The sequence below is a fragment of the Heptranchias perlo genome, chromosome 1 (genome assembly GCF_035084215.1).
Source record: "Heptranchias perlo isolate sHepPer1 chromosome 1, sHepPer1.hap1, whole genome shotgun sequence".
Classification (NCBI taxonomy): Eukaryota; Metazoa; Chordata; class Chondrichthyes; order Hexanchiformes; family Hexanchidae; genus Heptranchias; species Heptranchias perlo.
In genome coordinates, this window is record NC_090325.1 from 196,699,462 (window position 1) to 196,716,792 (window position 17,331).

General features: G+C 45.4%; 1 protein-coding gene across 1 annotated transcript in view; it reads left to right on the plus strand.

Moving 5' to 3' along the window:
* The window catches only part of LOC137331176 (nuclear factor NF-kappa-B p105 subunit-like), a 116,156-nt gene that overhangs the window by 97,289 nt on the left and 1,536 nt on the right, over positions 1-17,331 (plus strand). The window contains exons 17-23 of the mRNA XM_067994776.1: positions 2,025-2,232; positions 5,427-5,596; positions 7,486-7,588; positions 8,441-8,565; positions 9,463-9,529; positions 10,891-11,063; positions 13,850-13,997. Of these exons, the coding sequence (XP_067850877.1) occupies positions 2,025-2,232; positions 5,427-5,596; positions 7,486-7,588; positions 8,441-8,565; positions 9,463-9,529; positions 10,891-11,063; positions 13,850-13,997 (994 nt within the window). The remainder of the gene's footprint in view (positions 1-2,024; positions 2,233-5,426; positions 5,597-7,485; positions 7,589-8,440; positions 8,566-9,462; positions 9,530-10,890; positions 11,064-13,849; positions 13,998-17,331) is intronic.

Below are 17,331 nucleotides of genomic sequence, written 5' to 3' on the forward strand. Positions count from 1 at the left end.
CTGCCCCACTCTCTCCCCATAGTCCTGTATCAATCCCCAAACTAATCCCACTGCCCCACTCTCTCCCCATAGTCCTGTATCAATCCCCAAACTAATCCCACTGCCCCGCTCTCTCCCCATAGTCCTGTATCAATCCCCAAACTAATCCCACTGCCCCGCTCTCTCCCCATAGCCCTGTATAAATCTCATACTAATCCCACTGCTCCACTCTCTCCCCATAGCCCTGTATCAATCCCAAACTAATCCCACTGCCCCACTCTCTCCCCATAGCCCTGTCTCAATCACAAACTAATCCCACTGCCCCGCTCTCTCCCCATAGCCCTGTATCAATCCTCAAACTAATCCCACTGCCCTACTCTCTCCCCATAGCCCTGTATCAATCCCAAACTAATCCCACTGCCCCACTCTCTCCCCATAGCCCTGTATCAATCCCAAACTAATCCCACTGCCCCACTCTCTCCCCATAGCCCTGTATCAATCCCAAACTAATCCCAGTGCCCCACTCTCTCCCCATAGCCCTGTATCAATCCCAAACTAATCCCAGTGCCCCACTCTCTCCCCATAGCCCTGTATCAATCCCAAACTAATCCCACTGCCCCACTCTCTCCCCATAGCCCTGTATCAATCTCCAAACTAACCCCACTGCCCCACTCTCTCCCCATCGCCCTGTATCAATCCCCACACTAACCCCACTGCCCCGCTCTCTCCCCATAGCCCTGTATCAATCTCCAAACTAACCCCACTGCCCCCCTCTCTCCCCATAGCTCTGATCTTCCTCTGCTTCAAATATTTATCTAGTTTTCCCTAAAAAGATGCTTCAACCAATCCCTGTAGCAAAGCATTCCATTCTTCAAACAGCCCACTGTATAAAGAAATTTCTCCTAACTTTTCTCAGTGACAACTTTAAATTGATGACCCGTTTGTCACTGATTCCCCAACCAGTGGAAATAGTTCTTCCTTAGTCACTCTTTTCAGGACCTTACGTAATTTCAAAAACCTCTTAGATTTCCTCTTTAACCTTCTCTGACCTACTGGAAATAGTCCTGGTCTCTCAAGTTTCTCCTCATAACCATAATTTCTCACTCCAGACATCATCCTGGTCAATCTACGCTTCAAGCTGTCTATGGATTAAAACTCTTTCTATGATTCGGTGCCAAAAACAACACACTGAGCTCCAACTGTGGCCTAAACAATGTTTTGGTACAAAGTTATCATTACTTCTCCGCTCTTTTACTCTGCACCCCTAATTATAAACCACAAAAGGCTGTTGGAATTTTTTAATGGTTTTATCTACCTGGAGTCACGCTTTAAGGGAATTATGTACTTTACTTATTCTTGAGATATGGGCAATTCTGACAAGCCAGTATTTATTGCTCATTCCTAGTTGCCCTAAGGGCATTAAGAGTCAAGCACACAGTGTTTGCCTGTAGTCGTGTAGGCCAGACTGGGTATGGTGGCAGGTCCCTTCCATTAGTGAACCCCTTGGGTTTTTACGAGAATCTAGTTTCTCTGGTGCTAGCCACAAATCACCTGACTTCTTCAATTCAGTTTCACAACGTGTCATGCTGAGATTTGAACTCATGACCTCTGGGTTGCTTGTCCAATCCTATAACCCCTAGTCACCGCATCCCGTGTTTGAACCTCCAGTCTCACTGTTCATCCACACCTTTTAGCGTCTTTCCATTGAGTGTCTAGTGCCGTTCCCAAAATGTATTCTATCACTCTGATCCGCACTAATTCGCGTCTGCGCGTTCCGCTAACCGGCCTGTGTCTTCCTGAAGTCTTTTACAGCACTCCTCACCGTTTGTCAAACCTCCTACTTTTGTGTCATCAGAAAGTTTCAAGATTGTGCTCACTATACCCGAGACTAAATCATCTCTATGTGCGGAGAATAAAAGTGGGCCCCTGGGGTACACCAGTTCCAAACTTTCTCCAATCCAACGAACACCTTTTTACCCCAACTCTTTGTTTCCTCTAACAGGTCTATCAGAACTGTGTACAAATACACTTACCTTTTTTTGCAGACTCCGTTGCATCTGGCAGTTATCACAAGGCAGGCAGGAGTGGTGGAGGTCTTGCTGCAGGCGGGAGCTGATGTGAATCTCTTGGATTGCCACAGTAATTCGGTTCTACATCTGGCTGCAGAGCAGGGGGACGTGAAGATTCTGAATGTCCTGCTAAGCAAAAGGAACAAAGCTGTGATGAACCTCCTGGCTCTACCAAACAATGCAGGTATGGTGAACCTCCTCACTCTGCCAAACAATGTAGGTATGGTGAACCTCCTCACTCTACCAAACAACGCAGGTATGGTGAACCTCCTCACTCTGCCAAACAACGCAGGTATGGTGAACCTCCTCACTCTACCAAACAATGCAGGTGTGGTGAACCTCCTCACTCTACCAAACAATGCAGGTGTGGTGAACCTCCTCACTCTACCAAACAATGCAGGTGTGGTGAACCTCCTCACTCTACCAAACAATGCAGGTGTGGTGAACCTCCTCACTCTACCAAACAATGCAGGTGTGGTGAACCTCCTCGTTCTACCAAACAATGCAGGTATGGTGAACCTCCTCGTTCTACCAAACAATGCAGGTATGGTGAACCTCCTCACTCTGCCAAACAATGCAGGTGTGGTGAACCTCCTCACTCTACCAAACAATGCAGGTATGGTGAACCTCCTCACTCTACCAAACAATGCAGGTATGGTGAACCTCCTCACTCTGCCAAACAATGCAGGTATGGTGAACCTCCTCACTCTACCAAACAACGCAGGTATGGTGAACCTCCTCACTCTGCCAAACAACGCAGGTATGGTGAACCTCCTCACTCTACCAAACAATGCAGGTGTGGTGAACCTCCTCACTCTACCAAACAATGCAGGTATGGTGAATCTCCTCACTCTGCCAAACAACGCAGGTATGGAGAACCTCCTCACTCTGCCAAACAACGCAGGTATGGTGAACCTCCTCACTCTACCAAACAATGCAGGTGTGGTGAACCTCCTCACTCTACCAAACAATGCAGGTATGGTGAACCTCCTCACTCTGCCAAACAATGCAGGTATGGTGAATCTCCTCACTCTGCCAAACAACGCAGGTATGGAGAACCTCCTCACTCTGCCAAACAATGCAGGTATGGTGAACCTCCTCACTCTGCCAAACAACGCAGGTATGGTGAACCTCCTCACTCTGCCAAACAATGCAGGTATGGAGAACCTCCTCACTCTGCCAAACAATGCAGGTATGGTGAATCTCCTCACTCTGCCAAACAACGCAGGTATGGAGAACCTCCTCACTCTGCCAAACAACGCAGGTATGGTGAATCTCCTCACTCTGCCAAACAATGCAGGTATGGTGAACCTCCTCACTCTACCAAACAATGCAGGTGTGGTGAACCTCCTCACTCTACCAAACAATGCAGGTATGGTGAATCTCCTCACTCTGCCAAACAACGCAGGTATGGAGAACCTCCTCACTCTGCCAAACAATGCAGGTATGGTGAACCTCCTCACTCTGCCAAACAACGCAGGTATGGTGAATCTCCTCACTCTGCCAAACAACGCAGGTATGGAGAACCTCCTCACTCTGCCAAACAACGCAGGTATGGTGAATCTCCTCACTCTGCCAAACAACGCAGGTATGGAGAACCTCCTCACTCTGCCAAACAACGCAGGTATGGTGAATCTCCTCACTCTGCCAAACAATGCAGGTATGGTGAATCTCCTCACTCTGCCAAACAATGCAGGTATGGTGAATCTCCTCACTCTGCCAAACAACGCAGGTATGGAGAATCTCCTCACTCTGCCAAACAACGCAGGTATGGTGAATCTCCTCACTCTGCCAAACAATGCAGGTATGGTGAACCTCCTCACTCTACCAAACAATGCAGGTGTGGTGAACCTCCTCGTTCTACCAAACAATGCAGGTATGGTGAACCTCCTCGTTGTACCAAACAATGCAGGTATGGTGAACCTCCTCGTTGTACCAAACAATGCAGGTATGTACGTTGGGAGCTGAGAGTGAATGATCAAACCTAGCACAAGGGGGATGAGGAGGCCTCTGTGATTTCTGCAGTGCAGTTTTATTATGTAGAATCTTGTCAAGGAGCGATGGGTTTATAATAATCTACACTGAAAGGAAGAAAATTTGGGACTCCTGTTCCTAACAGAGGTTTCACGTAGAATGTACAGCACAGAAACAGGCCATTCGGCCCAACGGGTCCATGCTGGTGTTTATGCTCCACCCGAGTCTCCTCTAAGGTTTATTAGAATTAGCAGAATGCCTTCAAAATATTTTGATTTTTTTTTATATGGTATTGTTTGTTTTTGGGTTTTACACCACCAAGAGTTATAATCTTGTGTGTAATTCTGATGCACAATTTCTTTAGCAAAATTGTAAGATTTTTTCATTGTGCAGGGGGAATGGATCCAATATTTCACAGCGAGATACAGAGTAAAGCTCCCTCTACTCTGCCCCAACAATGTACCTCAGCCCTTACTGTACCAGTGCAATGTCTTTTACATTTCCTGCACCAATAATCCTTAAAATGAATGCCGCATTAGTGGCATTGTTACCCTTTTAGCCCGCTAGATAGTTGCTTGACTACTAAAGGGTCTGAGGAACTAGTAAAAAGAGTGAGATTAGACTGGGTGGCACATGTGGAAAAAGCACCAGCACTGACATGATGGGCCAAATGGCCTGCTTCTGTGCTGGAACATTCCATGATTCTATCACATAAAACAACAATAAATTGCAACTGAACAATCTTCTGACCTTGAAAATTTGCCTCTCACAAAAGGGGAGCCAGAGATTGAAAATCAGTTCCCAAACTAGAGAAACGTTCCTGAACAATAATGAGGAGGGATAATGTCCATAACACCAGAACTCCCAGCTTTTCAATGCATGGTGCTAGGGGAACTTTTACACCCATCTGAACAGGCAGGTGGGCGGAGACTCGGGTTAATGTCTCACCTGAGAAACAGCACCTCTGACAGTGCAGCACTCCCTCGGTACTGCACTGGAGTGTCGGCCTAGATTATGGCCTCGAACCGACGACCCTCTGACTCGAGGTGAGCCTGCTACCATCTGAGCCCAGTTCAATATCAGCTGTTATCGAACAGCCTGGAATAGAAAGTTTGTAAAGTAGTTCTGTATTTATGCCAAGTTTCCCATCTCAAGATGGTATCTCCCGTTTTAAACAAGGCAATTCCAAATCATCACACTCAAATGTGAAAGAAGGAAATAAATTGCATTTATATAGCGCCTTTCACAACCTCAGGACGTTCCAAAGCTCTTAATGTGGCTCCGGCTTTTCATGGCTATTATTTTTACAATTATAACAGTTACGGAATGTAACCACTATAAATATTAGAGTTGGGCAAATAAATCAATATTTAAACACTAAACTTTTGCCGGTGTTATTTTCAGGTTTCCATGCCATTCACCTGGCAGTGTTGGCAAACAGTCTGTCCTCCCTGAGACAGCTGGTAGCAGCAGGAGCTGAAGTGGACACTCCAGACCAGCGCTCTGGCCGGACCGCCCTGCATTTAGCAGTCGAGCAGGAGAACATCTCTTTGGCTGGTAGCCTTCTGCTTGAGGTGAGTTCAGCTGGGTTAAAGAAAGAAAGAACTTGCGTTTATATTGAACCTTTCACGACCTCGAGATATCCCAAAGTGCTTTAGAGCTCGTGAAATACTTCTGAAGTGTAGTCACCGTTGTAATGTAGGAAACGCAGCAGCCAATTTGCGCACAGCAAGATCCCACAAACAGCAATGTGATAATGACCCAGATGATCTGTTTTTTTTAAGTGTTGTTTGGGGGATAAATATTGGACAGGACCCCGGGGAGAACTCCCCCTGCTCTTCTTTGAAATAGTGGCCAGTGAGACCTTTTATGTCCACCTGAGAGGGCAGACGGGGCCTCGGTTTAATGTTTCACCCGAAAGACGGCACCTCTGACAGTGCAGCACTCCCTCAGTACTGCACTGGCCTAGATGATGTGCTCGAGTCTCTGTAGTGAGACTTGAACCCACGACCTTCTGACTCAGAGGCGAGAGTGCTGCCGCACTGAGCTTTTCATCGCAGCCTTTTATTGGTGTAAAGTTTTTGATGCCCAGTTGCTTTTGTCGGTGAAATCTTTATTAGGAACGAGCTCCCTCTGGTGGTGAGTGTGTGCTGGTGCCAGGATAATTCTGCCAATGCAAATGCTGATCGAAGAATTCACAGAATCATAGAAAGGTTACAGCATGGAAGGAGGCCATTCGGCCCATCATGTCCATGCCGGCTCTATGCAAGAGCAATCCAGCTAGTCCCAGTCCCCCGCCCTATCCCTGTAGCCCTGCAAATTTTTTCCTTTCAGGTACTTATCCAGTTCCCTTTTGAAGGCCATGATTTGGCGTCCAGTCTGCATCACAAATGCTTTTATCCACAGTGCAACATTTTTCTACTGAATGAGAACATAAAAGCACGAGCAAAGTAAAGAGAAAAAATGCGATCAAACAAATAAGAATTTGATTCAGTGATGACCAAGTATAAACACATCAAAACTAAAGCTGAGAAATGCACATAACGCAACAAAATGTCATTCGACTCTTTGAAACTCATCCCTGCCTCCCATATACAAGTACAACTTGAAAAACCTAATGAGGAACAGTCAACACTTAGAGAGTGGTACGAGTATATCTACATTCACTGCTCAAGAGAACTGTCCTTTGCTGGTCCAGACTCGTCCTCAATAGAAGCAAACCCAATACAGCTCAACTATTTGCAAACAACATACAAAGGATTGGGGTTATAGTGATCCAATCTTATCCCCGCCCCACGCTTGTGTCTAGTGAGGCTCAGCACCAACAGCGCAGCCTCGCAGAACCTCGCCAGCGACGCCCACATCCCATGAACAAATTAAAAAGAAACAGCCCTCCGTGAGTTCAGGCAATACTTGAAACTACAAAACCCTGTGTTGATTCTATTTGTAATTCTCATAATGTAACTTACTGTCAAATTGGTAAGTGTGTAATTGTTAGAAATTTGGATTTCTGTGTCATTTCACTATGTAAAATAGGCCTGTGCAGTAATGTTAGTGAGAGTGGGAAATCTGTCTACTTTTCATAGCTGGCACTGATTATACGGACACACTCCAGGCAATGTGCTGGGTTGGTAACAGATTGAAAGAAGAAAGGGAGGGCCTCATATATATTGTTATTTAATTGGTACAGGTATTGATTTGAAAGAAGGATCTTGCATTTATATAGCGCCTTTCATGACCTCCGGACATCCCAATGTGCTTTACAGCCAATGAAGTACATTTGGAAGTGTAGTCACTGTTGTAATGTCAGGAAACGCGGCACAGCAAGATCCCACAAACAGCTGAGATACTGGCCAGATCATCTGTTTTTTTAGTGATTGATTGAGCTATGGTTTGTATTATTATAGCAAAGGCTAAAAGACGGGCATCCGATGTTACTGTCTCATGTGTTTGGCCTCCTCAGGGCAGTGCAGAAGTTGATGCTACCACATTTGACGGGTCGACTGCACTTCACATAGCAGCAGGAAGAGGTTCCACCAAACTTTGTGCCTTACTAATGGCAGCAGGTATGTAGCAGATGGTTTTGTGTGTAAAGAGAGGCTTTACAGGGCAGTAGTGGTTCTTCAGAGGCTGATGTTAAAAGCGTAGGCCAGAATAATCCTGTGGGCCCACGGACCTCTGCACCAGAATCCCCAATATACACTCCTGGGAAATGAAGCAAGTCCACATTAGGAAAATGTATCCTCAAGTTCTGGGGTTTGATTGACTCCTTGCCAGGACACAATTCTACTGCCCATCTTCCAGTGCCTGGGCAGAGAGCTCTGACAGTAAGCGTTGTTGAGTTGTTTTACAGCACAGAAGGAGGCCATTCGGCCCATCTGTGCATGTGCCGGCTCTTTGAAAGAGCTATCCAATTAGTCCCATTCCCCTTGCTCTTTCTCCATGGCCCTGCAAATTTTTCCCCTTCAAGTATTTATCCAGTTCCTTTTTGAAAGTTATTATTGAATCTGCTTCCACCGCCCTTTCAGGCAGTGAATTCCAGATCAGAACAACTCGCTGTCAATGACACATTTCTCCTCATCTCCTCCTCTGGTTCTTTTGCCAATTACTTTAAATCTGTGTCCTCTGGTCACCGACCCTCCTGCCACTGGAAACAGTTTCTCCTTATTTACTCTCTCAAAACCTCTCATCATCTGGGTTTGTCTGGCCCAGTTACTTGTTGCCTTAACCAACTGAGTATTCAGGGGAATTTTTTCTTGAAATTATTTATACAAAATAATATATTTGTATCATTTCAATCAGATAAATTTAAAGTTATCTTAAAATTAATTTTCACAAATGTCTTTATTGTGGTCAGAGTGCAGTGGGTTTGGTCATTTGCTGATCTGGTGCTGTAATATAATATGTCATATTCTCAGGTGCAGACCCACATATCGAGAATCACGAACCATTGGATGACAAAACTGATGAGGCTCTTGAAGAAGATGATGATGAAGGAATCTTTCATGGGACCACTCCCTTGGACATGGCAGCCTCTGAGGAGGTAAGAATATCTTAAGTATTTTGTGGACAATCTTACTGGAAGAGGTTGGTTGGGGGGGAAAGAACATGAGAAATAGGAGCAGGAGTAGGCCATTCAGCCCCTCGAGCCTGCTCCGCCATTCAATCACATCATGGCTGATCTTCAACCTCAACTCCACTTTCCTGTCCGATCTCCGTATCCCTTGATTCCCCGAGAGTCCAAAAATCTATCGATCTCAGTCTTGAATATATTCAACAACTGAGCATCCACAGCCCTCTGGGGTAGAGAATTCCAAAGATTCACAACCCTCTGAGTGAAGAAATTTTTCCTCATCTCCGTCCTAAATGGCCGACCCCTTATCCTGAGACTATGCCTCCTCGTTCTGGACTCTCCAGCCAGAGGAAACAGCCTCTCAGCATCTACCCTGTCGAGCCCTCTCAGAATCTTATGTGTGGGGGTTTCATTGGGGTTGAAGATTTCAAGATCACACGCCTGCCAGTGAAAGATTGAAACAAGGCAACCCTACGGCAGATTCATAAATCTAAAAGAAAAAAGATTTGCATTGATACAGTGCCTTTTACAACCTCAGGACGTCCCAAAGCACTTTACAGCCAACTATTCCCTCCCCCCTGCCCTTTCTCCATAGCCCTTCAAATGTCTCCTTTTGATGTATTTCTCCAATTCCCCTTTGAAAGTTATTATTGAATCTGCTTCCACCGCCCGTTCAGGCAGCGCATTCCAGATCATCACAACTCGCTGCATTTCTTTAAAAAAAAGTTCTCCTCATCTCCCCTCTGGATTTTTTTGCCAATTATCGTAAATCTGAGTGCTCTAGTTATATTTCTGAGTATCAAAAAATATTCTGCTGTCTCATTAATTGTGAGCCGTTTGATTTCTCAATTTACATTTCTTTTCCAGGTATACGATATCCTAAATGGTAAACCATATCAAACGAAACCTGCATCGGTCACTTCTTTCCCACAAGGTAATAAATCGTTACGACTTCAGTGAAGCACATCATTGCCCTTCATGACCCCGTTATATTAACCATTTCCAAAAATGATTTGTGCCATCTGTTTCCCTGGGTGTTGCTGTGGCCATGAGGGCCTGTGCTCGGACACACAGCTGTTGAATTCGATGATCTTGTGCCTAATATTTAGAAGTTGAGAATTCGATTACTGTACTAAATGAGAAATCAAGAGGAGATTATTTAACACTGGCAATTCTGTTTTGTATATAATTAAATTAACACTAAAACATCGATGGCAGTAGGCACCAATGATTGGCAGAAGGATCTAGATCAGTTATGCAACTGAGCAGGCAAAAGCCAAATGAAATATAACACTGGGATACGCAAACTATTACACAATGGGTAAAAAAATAATGCAAATATAAATGAAGCTAAGAGAGGGTGACCGGGAAGTAACATAGAAACATAGAAAATAGGAGCAAGAGTTGGCCACTCGGCCCTTCGGGCCTGCTGCCATTCAAAATGATCATGGCTGATCATCTAACTCAGTTCCCTGTTCCTGCTTTTTCCCCATATCCCTTGATCCCTTTAGCGTTAAGAAATATATCTATCTCCTTCTTGAATACATCTAATGACTTGGCCTCCACTGCCTTCTGTGGTAGAGAATTCCACAGGTTCACCACACTCTGAGTGAAGAAATTTCTCCTCATCTCTGTTCTAAATGGCCGACCCCGTAAAGTAACTTGTCACTTTCAATGTCCAAAGTGATGAAGCAATTAAAAGATCAAATGAAATGTCACGATGTATAAGGAAACAAAATCTTGCATTTCTTTGGCACCTTTCATGACCTCAGGACTTCCCAAAGTTCTTTACAGCCATTGTACAGCTGGAATGGTGGAGTGTTAGTGTAGCTGAGCTCTACAATACACTGGTCAGATTGCACTATCTTCAATCCTGATCATCACGCTATAAAAATAACGTCCGTGCATTGAAGAAGATGCAGAAAAAAGCAACTTAATGATTGATCCTAAATCAAAAGGGAATGAGCTGTGAGGAAAGATTGGAGAAACTTGCTCTCTGTGCAGTTTAGAGCAGAACGCCCAATACTTTCCCTTCATGGGCCACAAGGGTGCGTTCCTTGGAGCCCATGTCAACTTAAAATCATTCCTCAGATGGATAAATTTCTGGAATTTTTAAAAATTCTTCAATGGGATGTGGGCGTCGCTGGCAAGGCCGGCATTTATTGCCCATCCCTGGTTGCCCTTGAGGAGGTGGTGATGAGCCACCTTCTTGAACCGCTGCAGTCCGTGTACTTTACCAGGCAGGATAGTAAGTGCTGATTCTATGCTGAGCTGTGACGTGTTTGTATCTACTAGGTGATTTAGGGCAACTGGATGTCGAAGCCAGGCTGGAGTTATGTAAACTGTTAGAGGTGCCCGAACCTAGTCTGAACTGGATGACTCTAGCACAGAAATTGGGTCTTGGGATTCTTATCAACGCCTTTAAACTCAGCCATTCACCAGCAAAGACACTGCTGGACAACTATGAGGTGAGCTGAACTTTCCTTTCTTATACAAATGTCATTTTATATGTGAACTGGATATCCATGCGATTTAAATGGGGCATTGAAACATCAGAAAGCTGGTGGCAATATTACATAAAATGTACAGCCATTCAGCCCAACTGGTCTATGCCAATATTATTAATCAGAAGATTGCAGTGAGTACGGTTATTTATTCACTATGGTGTGAGTAAGTCTTATTACTTAAGTAATTGCTTAAAAATTACACATTGGAATAAGTTATAACTAATTTGCTGGAAAAGTTCAGTCAGCCCCCACATTCTTAATCGCAGGTAAACTGACTTGTGCCTTGGACTGGTTTGTAAGCGATTGTTGAGTTAATATCTCAATTCAAGAGCTCAGGCATCACCTGGGGAATTCCTGAACAGGGCTTGACAATTGGGACAAAAATCTGATACAAGGGAGTGAGTTCACACTTCGCATCACTAAATTTGTACTTGTTCAAAATTGTTGTGCCATCGATAACCATAGAATGGAATCATAGAATGGTTACAGTACGTTAGGAGGCCATTAGGCCCATCGAGTCCGTGCCGGCTCTCTGCAGCAGCAATCCAGCTAGTCCCTATCCCCGTAGCCCTGCAAATTTTTTCCCTTCAAGTACTTATCCAGTTCCCTTTTGAAGGCCATGATTGAATCTGCCTCCACCACCCCCTCGGGCAGTGCATTCCAGATCATAACCACTCGTTGTGTAAAGAAGTTTTTCCTCATGTCGCCTTTGGTTCTTTTGCCAATCACCTTAAATCTCTGTCCTCTGGTTCTTGACCCTTCTGCCAATGGGAACAGTTTCTCTCTATCTACTCTGTCTAGACCCTTCATGATTTTGAACACCTCTATCAAATCTCCTCTCAACCTTCTCTGTTCCAAGGAGAACAACCCCAGCTTCTCCAGTCTATCCACGTAACTAAAGTCCCTCATCCCTGGAATCATTCTAGTAAATCTCCGCTGCACCCTCCCTAAGGCCTTCATATCCTTCCTAAAGTGCGGTGCCCAGAACTGGACACAATACTCCAGTTGTGGTCGAACCAGTGTTTTATAAAGGTAATATTTGTGCACATATACACCTGATCTCTCTGTTCATGTAGCCCTTTTAGAATTGTGCCCTCTAGTTTATATTGCCTCTCCTCATTTTTCCTACCGAAATGTATCACTTTGCATTTTTCTGTGTTAAATTTCATCTGCCACGTGTCTGCCCATTCCACCAGCCTGTCTATATCCTCTTGAAGTCTATCACTATCCTCCTCACTGTTACCAATTACCAATTTTTCCAATTACCAATTAGGAACAGGAGGAGACCATTCAGCCCCTTGAGCCTGTTCTGCCATCCAATCAGATCATGGCTGATCTGTATCTTAACTCCATCTACCCGCCTTGGTTCCGTGACCCTTAATACCCTTACCCAACAAAAATCAATCAATCTCAGTTTTGACATTTTCAATTGACCCCCAGCCTCAACAGCTTTTTGGGGGAGAGAGTTCCAGATTTCCACTCCCCTTTGTGTGAAGAAGTGCTTCCTGACATCACCCCTGAACGGCCTGGCTCTAATTTTAAGGTTATGCCTCCTTGTTCTGGACTCCACCCACCAGAGGAAATAGTTTCTCTCTATCTACCCTATCAAATCCTTTAATTATCACAAACACCTCGATTAGATCACCCCTTAATCTTCTATACTCGAGGGAATACAGGCCCAGTCTGTGCAACCTGTTTTAACCCTTTTAGACCAGTTAAAATGTGCAAACTAACGACGTGAGCCCAGATTCTACCCTTACTGATCAGAACCATTCCGTCAACATATTAACTGTTTCCAGCAACTTGGTGTAAAGAAACCTCATTGAGAAAACCAGAATGATAATCGAATGGTGAGTTCACACAATGTGATAATCGAATGGTGAGTTCACACAATGTGATAATCGAATGGTGAGTTCACACAATGTGATAATCCAATGGTGAGTTCACACAACACTCCTCCATCATCAAGTTTCAACCAGGACCCTTGTTTATGTGTTGTGTTCCTGCCTGGCTGGAACACTATAACTGTCCTGATGGAGAGACAGTGCGTACATGCCTGGATACACAATGTACAGAGACTCTCCCAACAGTTAGAAACATGTAGAGAGCAGGAAGGTGCAGTCAGTTTACAAAGTGCAAGGAGGGGGTTCCTGAACCAGGTTTGACAACACACAGGACGTGCACTCCATCCAACATCGAACTGAAGCTGTGCGAGACTAGCCCCCCCCCCCAGGGACTCTCCCCCTCGCCCCCCCCCCCCCGAGACAGGGACTCTCCCCCTCGCCCCCCCCCCCCCCGAGACAGGGACTCTCCCCCTCGCCCCCCCCCCCAGGGACTCTCCCCCTCGCCCCCCACCCCGAGACAGGGACTCTCCCCCTCGCCCCCCACCCCGAGACAGGAAGAGGGGGTGGTGGTGGGGGGGGGGGGGAGACGGGGAGGGGGATGGTGGGGAGAGGGAAAGACGGAGGGAGGGGGGGCGGCCGGGGGGGAGGGAAAGACGGGGGGGGGTGGGGGTGGCCGGGGGGGAGGGAGAGACGGGGGGGGTGGGGGTGGCCGGGGGGATGGGGGGCTGAGTGTTCGGATTAACACCACTGTTTAGCATTAATGTAACGTTGACATCACTTTTCACCGACGCTAAACTTACAGCGTAGATTAGAATATTCCTGACTCTCATTTCCTCTTTCAATTGTTTTCGATTTCTCTTTTGGACACCATATAAAATCTTTTTATTTCTTGGTGTGTTGCAGGTGTCTGGTGGAACTGTGGTGGAGATTCTGGAAACGTTGCAGTCTATGGGCTACAGTAAAGCAGTTGCAGTTCTCCATAAAGCAATGACCAAGCAAACAAGCACAGAGGCAGAGGAAGCATTTCCCTCAACCATTCAACAACGGAACAGTAAGAGCAGCCAATCCCTGTTACTAAGGCTGTGGGATTACAGAAATATCTTTTCTTGTGGCCAGAGTATTAATGAACACGACTGTCAGCTCATTCTAGCACTTAACCCTTTCTAATCAACTCAATTGCCCTTTCGTTTGCTAATAGCTTTCTTTACACTTTCAAATTATCCTTTATACAAAAAAACATTTATCTGCTAATGAACGTATCAGATGCATCAAAATTTAGTTAAATTACATCAAGTTTATCCTAACACCAAAGAATATTTTTTTTTTATTCGTTCATGGGATGTGGGCGTCGCTGGCGAGGCCGGCATTTATCGCCCATCCCTAATTGCCCTTGAGAAGGTGGTGGTGAGCCGCCTTCTTGAACCGCTGCAGTCCGTGTGGTGAAGGTTCTCCCACAGTGCTGTTAGGAAGGGAGTTCCAGGATTTTGACCCAGCGACGATGAAGGAACGGCCGATATATTTCCAAGTTGGAATGATGTGTGACTTGGAGGGGAACGTGCAGATGGTGTTGTTCCCATGTGCCTGCTGCTCTTGTCCTTCTAGGTGGTAGAGGTCACGGGTTTGGGAGGTGCTGTCGAAGAAGCCTTGGTGAGTTGCTGCAGTGCATCCTGTGGATGGTACACACTGCAGCCACAGTGCGCCGATGGTGAAGGGAGTGAATGTTTAGGGTGGTGGATGGGGTGCCAATCAAACGGGCTGCTTTGTCCTGGATGGTGTCGAGCTTCTTGAGTGTTGTTGGAGCTGCACTCATCCAGGCAAGTGGAGAATATTCCATCACACTCCTGACTTGTGCCTTGTAGATGGTGGAAAGGCTTTGGCGGGTCAGGAGGTGAGTCACTCGCTGCAGAATACCCAGCCTCTGACCTGCTCTTGTAGCCACAGTATTTATGTGGCTGGTCCAGTTAAGTTTCTGGTCAATGGTGACCCCCAGGATGTTGGTGGGGGATTCAGCTCTTTTGTCCATGTTTGGACCAAGGCTCTAATGAGGTCTGGAGCCGAGTGGTCCTGGCGGAACCCAAACTGAGCATCGGTGAGCAGGTTATTGGTGAATAAGTGCCACTTGACAGCACTGTCGACGACACCTTCCATCACTTTGCTGATGATTGAGAGTAGACTGATGGGGCGGTAATTGGCTGGATTGGATTTATCCTGCTTTTGTGGACAGGACATACCTGGGCAATTTTCCACATTGTCGGGTAGATGCCAGTGTTGTAGCTGTACTGGCCATTCAGCACTACAGCCGGGATGTTGACGGGGCCCATAGCCTTTGCTGTCTGTATCCAGTGCACTCAGCCGTTTCTTGATATCACGTGGAGTGAATCGATTTGGCTGAAGACTGGCTTCTGTGATGGTGGGGATATCGGGAGGAGGCCGAGATGGATCATCCACTCGGCACTTCTGGCTGAAGATGGTTGCAAACGCTTCAGTCTTGTCTTTTGCACTCACGTGCTGGACTGTGCCATCATCGAAGATGGGGGTGTTTACAGAGCCTCCTCCTCCCGTCAGTTGTTTAATTGTCCACGACCATTCACGACTGGATGTGGCAGGACTGCAGAGCTTTGATCTGATCCATTGGTTGTGGAATCGCTTAGCTCTGACTATAGCATGTTGCTTCCCCTGTTTAGCATAGTCCTGAGTTGTAGCTTCACCAGGTTGGCACCTCATTTTTAGGTACGCCCGGTGCTGCTCCTGGCATGCTCTTCTACACTCCTCATTGAACCAGGGTTGATCCCCTGGCTTTTTAGTAATGGTAGAGTGAGGAATATTCCGGGCCATGAGGTTACAGATTGTGGTGAATACAATTCTGCTGCTGCTGATGGCCCACAGCGCCTCATGGATGTCCAGTTTTGAGCTGCTAGATCTGTTCTGAATCTCTCCCATTTAGCACGGTGGTAGTGCCACACAACACGATGGATGGTGTCCTCAGTGTGAAGATGGGACTTCGTCTCCACGAGGACTGTGCGGTGGTCACTCCTAACAATACTGTCATGGACAGTACATGCCCATACATTGCAAAGATGATTTTGGGGCTTAAAGGGGAAGTACTATATTTGACTGAATTGCTTTTACTTGTAGAGTAGGAGTGCCTGGGAGGGGGGGAGAGAAAAGGAGGAAACTAAAGTGATTATGGTTAAAAGGGAGAAGTTTTGGAGAAACTTTGAAAAGCACAAATATACTAAAGGCAACTATTTAAAACCTTAAAGGTTCTCACAGATTCGAGGGAAATTCCAAATAGATTCCTTAATAAACAATTGACCAAGTATCCAGTATGGGGTTGGGTCGGCTTGGTAAACATAACAGACAGCCTTAAGTTAGCGCTTAGTCTGTAAAGATACTCAAGAAGATTATCTGCATTTCAGGGTGTTTCATACAATATCCCCCTAAAGACATTTTGAGAGGCCATTTTCTCTTGCAGAATAGGTGGTCTGAAATGATGGACATCATTTTCTAACCATAATACGTCAGACAACAGCTTAAAATGCAATGGTATATTTTTGGGTCCAGTGTCGGCCATCTCACAGTTCCAGGTGATGAATAATCGCAGGCTTTGATGCAGAGTAAACCTTCCTTTACTTTACCCCAACCGCTGTCTTAACTGTAACCTTGTAACAGCGCTCCTATGTATCGTCTCCACCTCTCACCTCTCATCCTGTTTGACCTTTCTGAATGATGAGATCTCTGATGCTTGGGTTGAAACTGCTGGATGATTCCACATGGACGTCTCACCAAGTAGAACAAAGGGATTTTTGTTCTTTGGCCAGTTACATAGAACGTACAGCTCAGAAACAGGCCATTCAGCCCATCAGGCCCATGCCACACGAGCCTCCTCCCTCCCTACTTCATCTCAGCCTATCAGGATATCCTTCTATTCCTTTCTCCCACAGATCAAGCTGGTCAAAGGCTTTTAATTTATTTTTCATTTGCGAAAAGACCTAAAATTCCCTTGAGTTTTATACAGGTTTTCCCTTGCTAATGGGCATTACACCACAGACTATTTATTAATAAATGGGCATTAACCACAGACTATGTGTTATGTATTGTCTTATATACTAATGCCGATAATTGTTTATTTGTGATATTTTCCTAGACCACTGCATCTTCTCAACTTCATTCTAAATGGGTTCTTTGTGATTAGTTTCTTGTACATAACACTTTTCATCTTGATGTGACTTCTGCAAAATTTCTAGTATTTTGAAAAAGGAATTAATGTATAGGATTGTTTTTAAAAAGTCAGCAATAAAATTGTTAATTTATATTTTTAAAATAAAAGTAGATGTAAATCTGAACGGGGCTAAGTGAAATTGAATTAGGTTTGAGCACTCGTC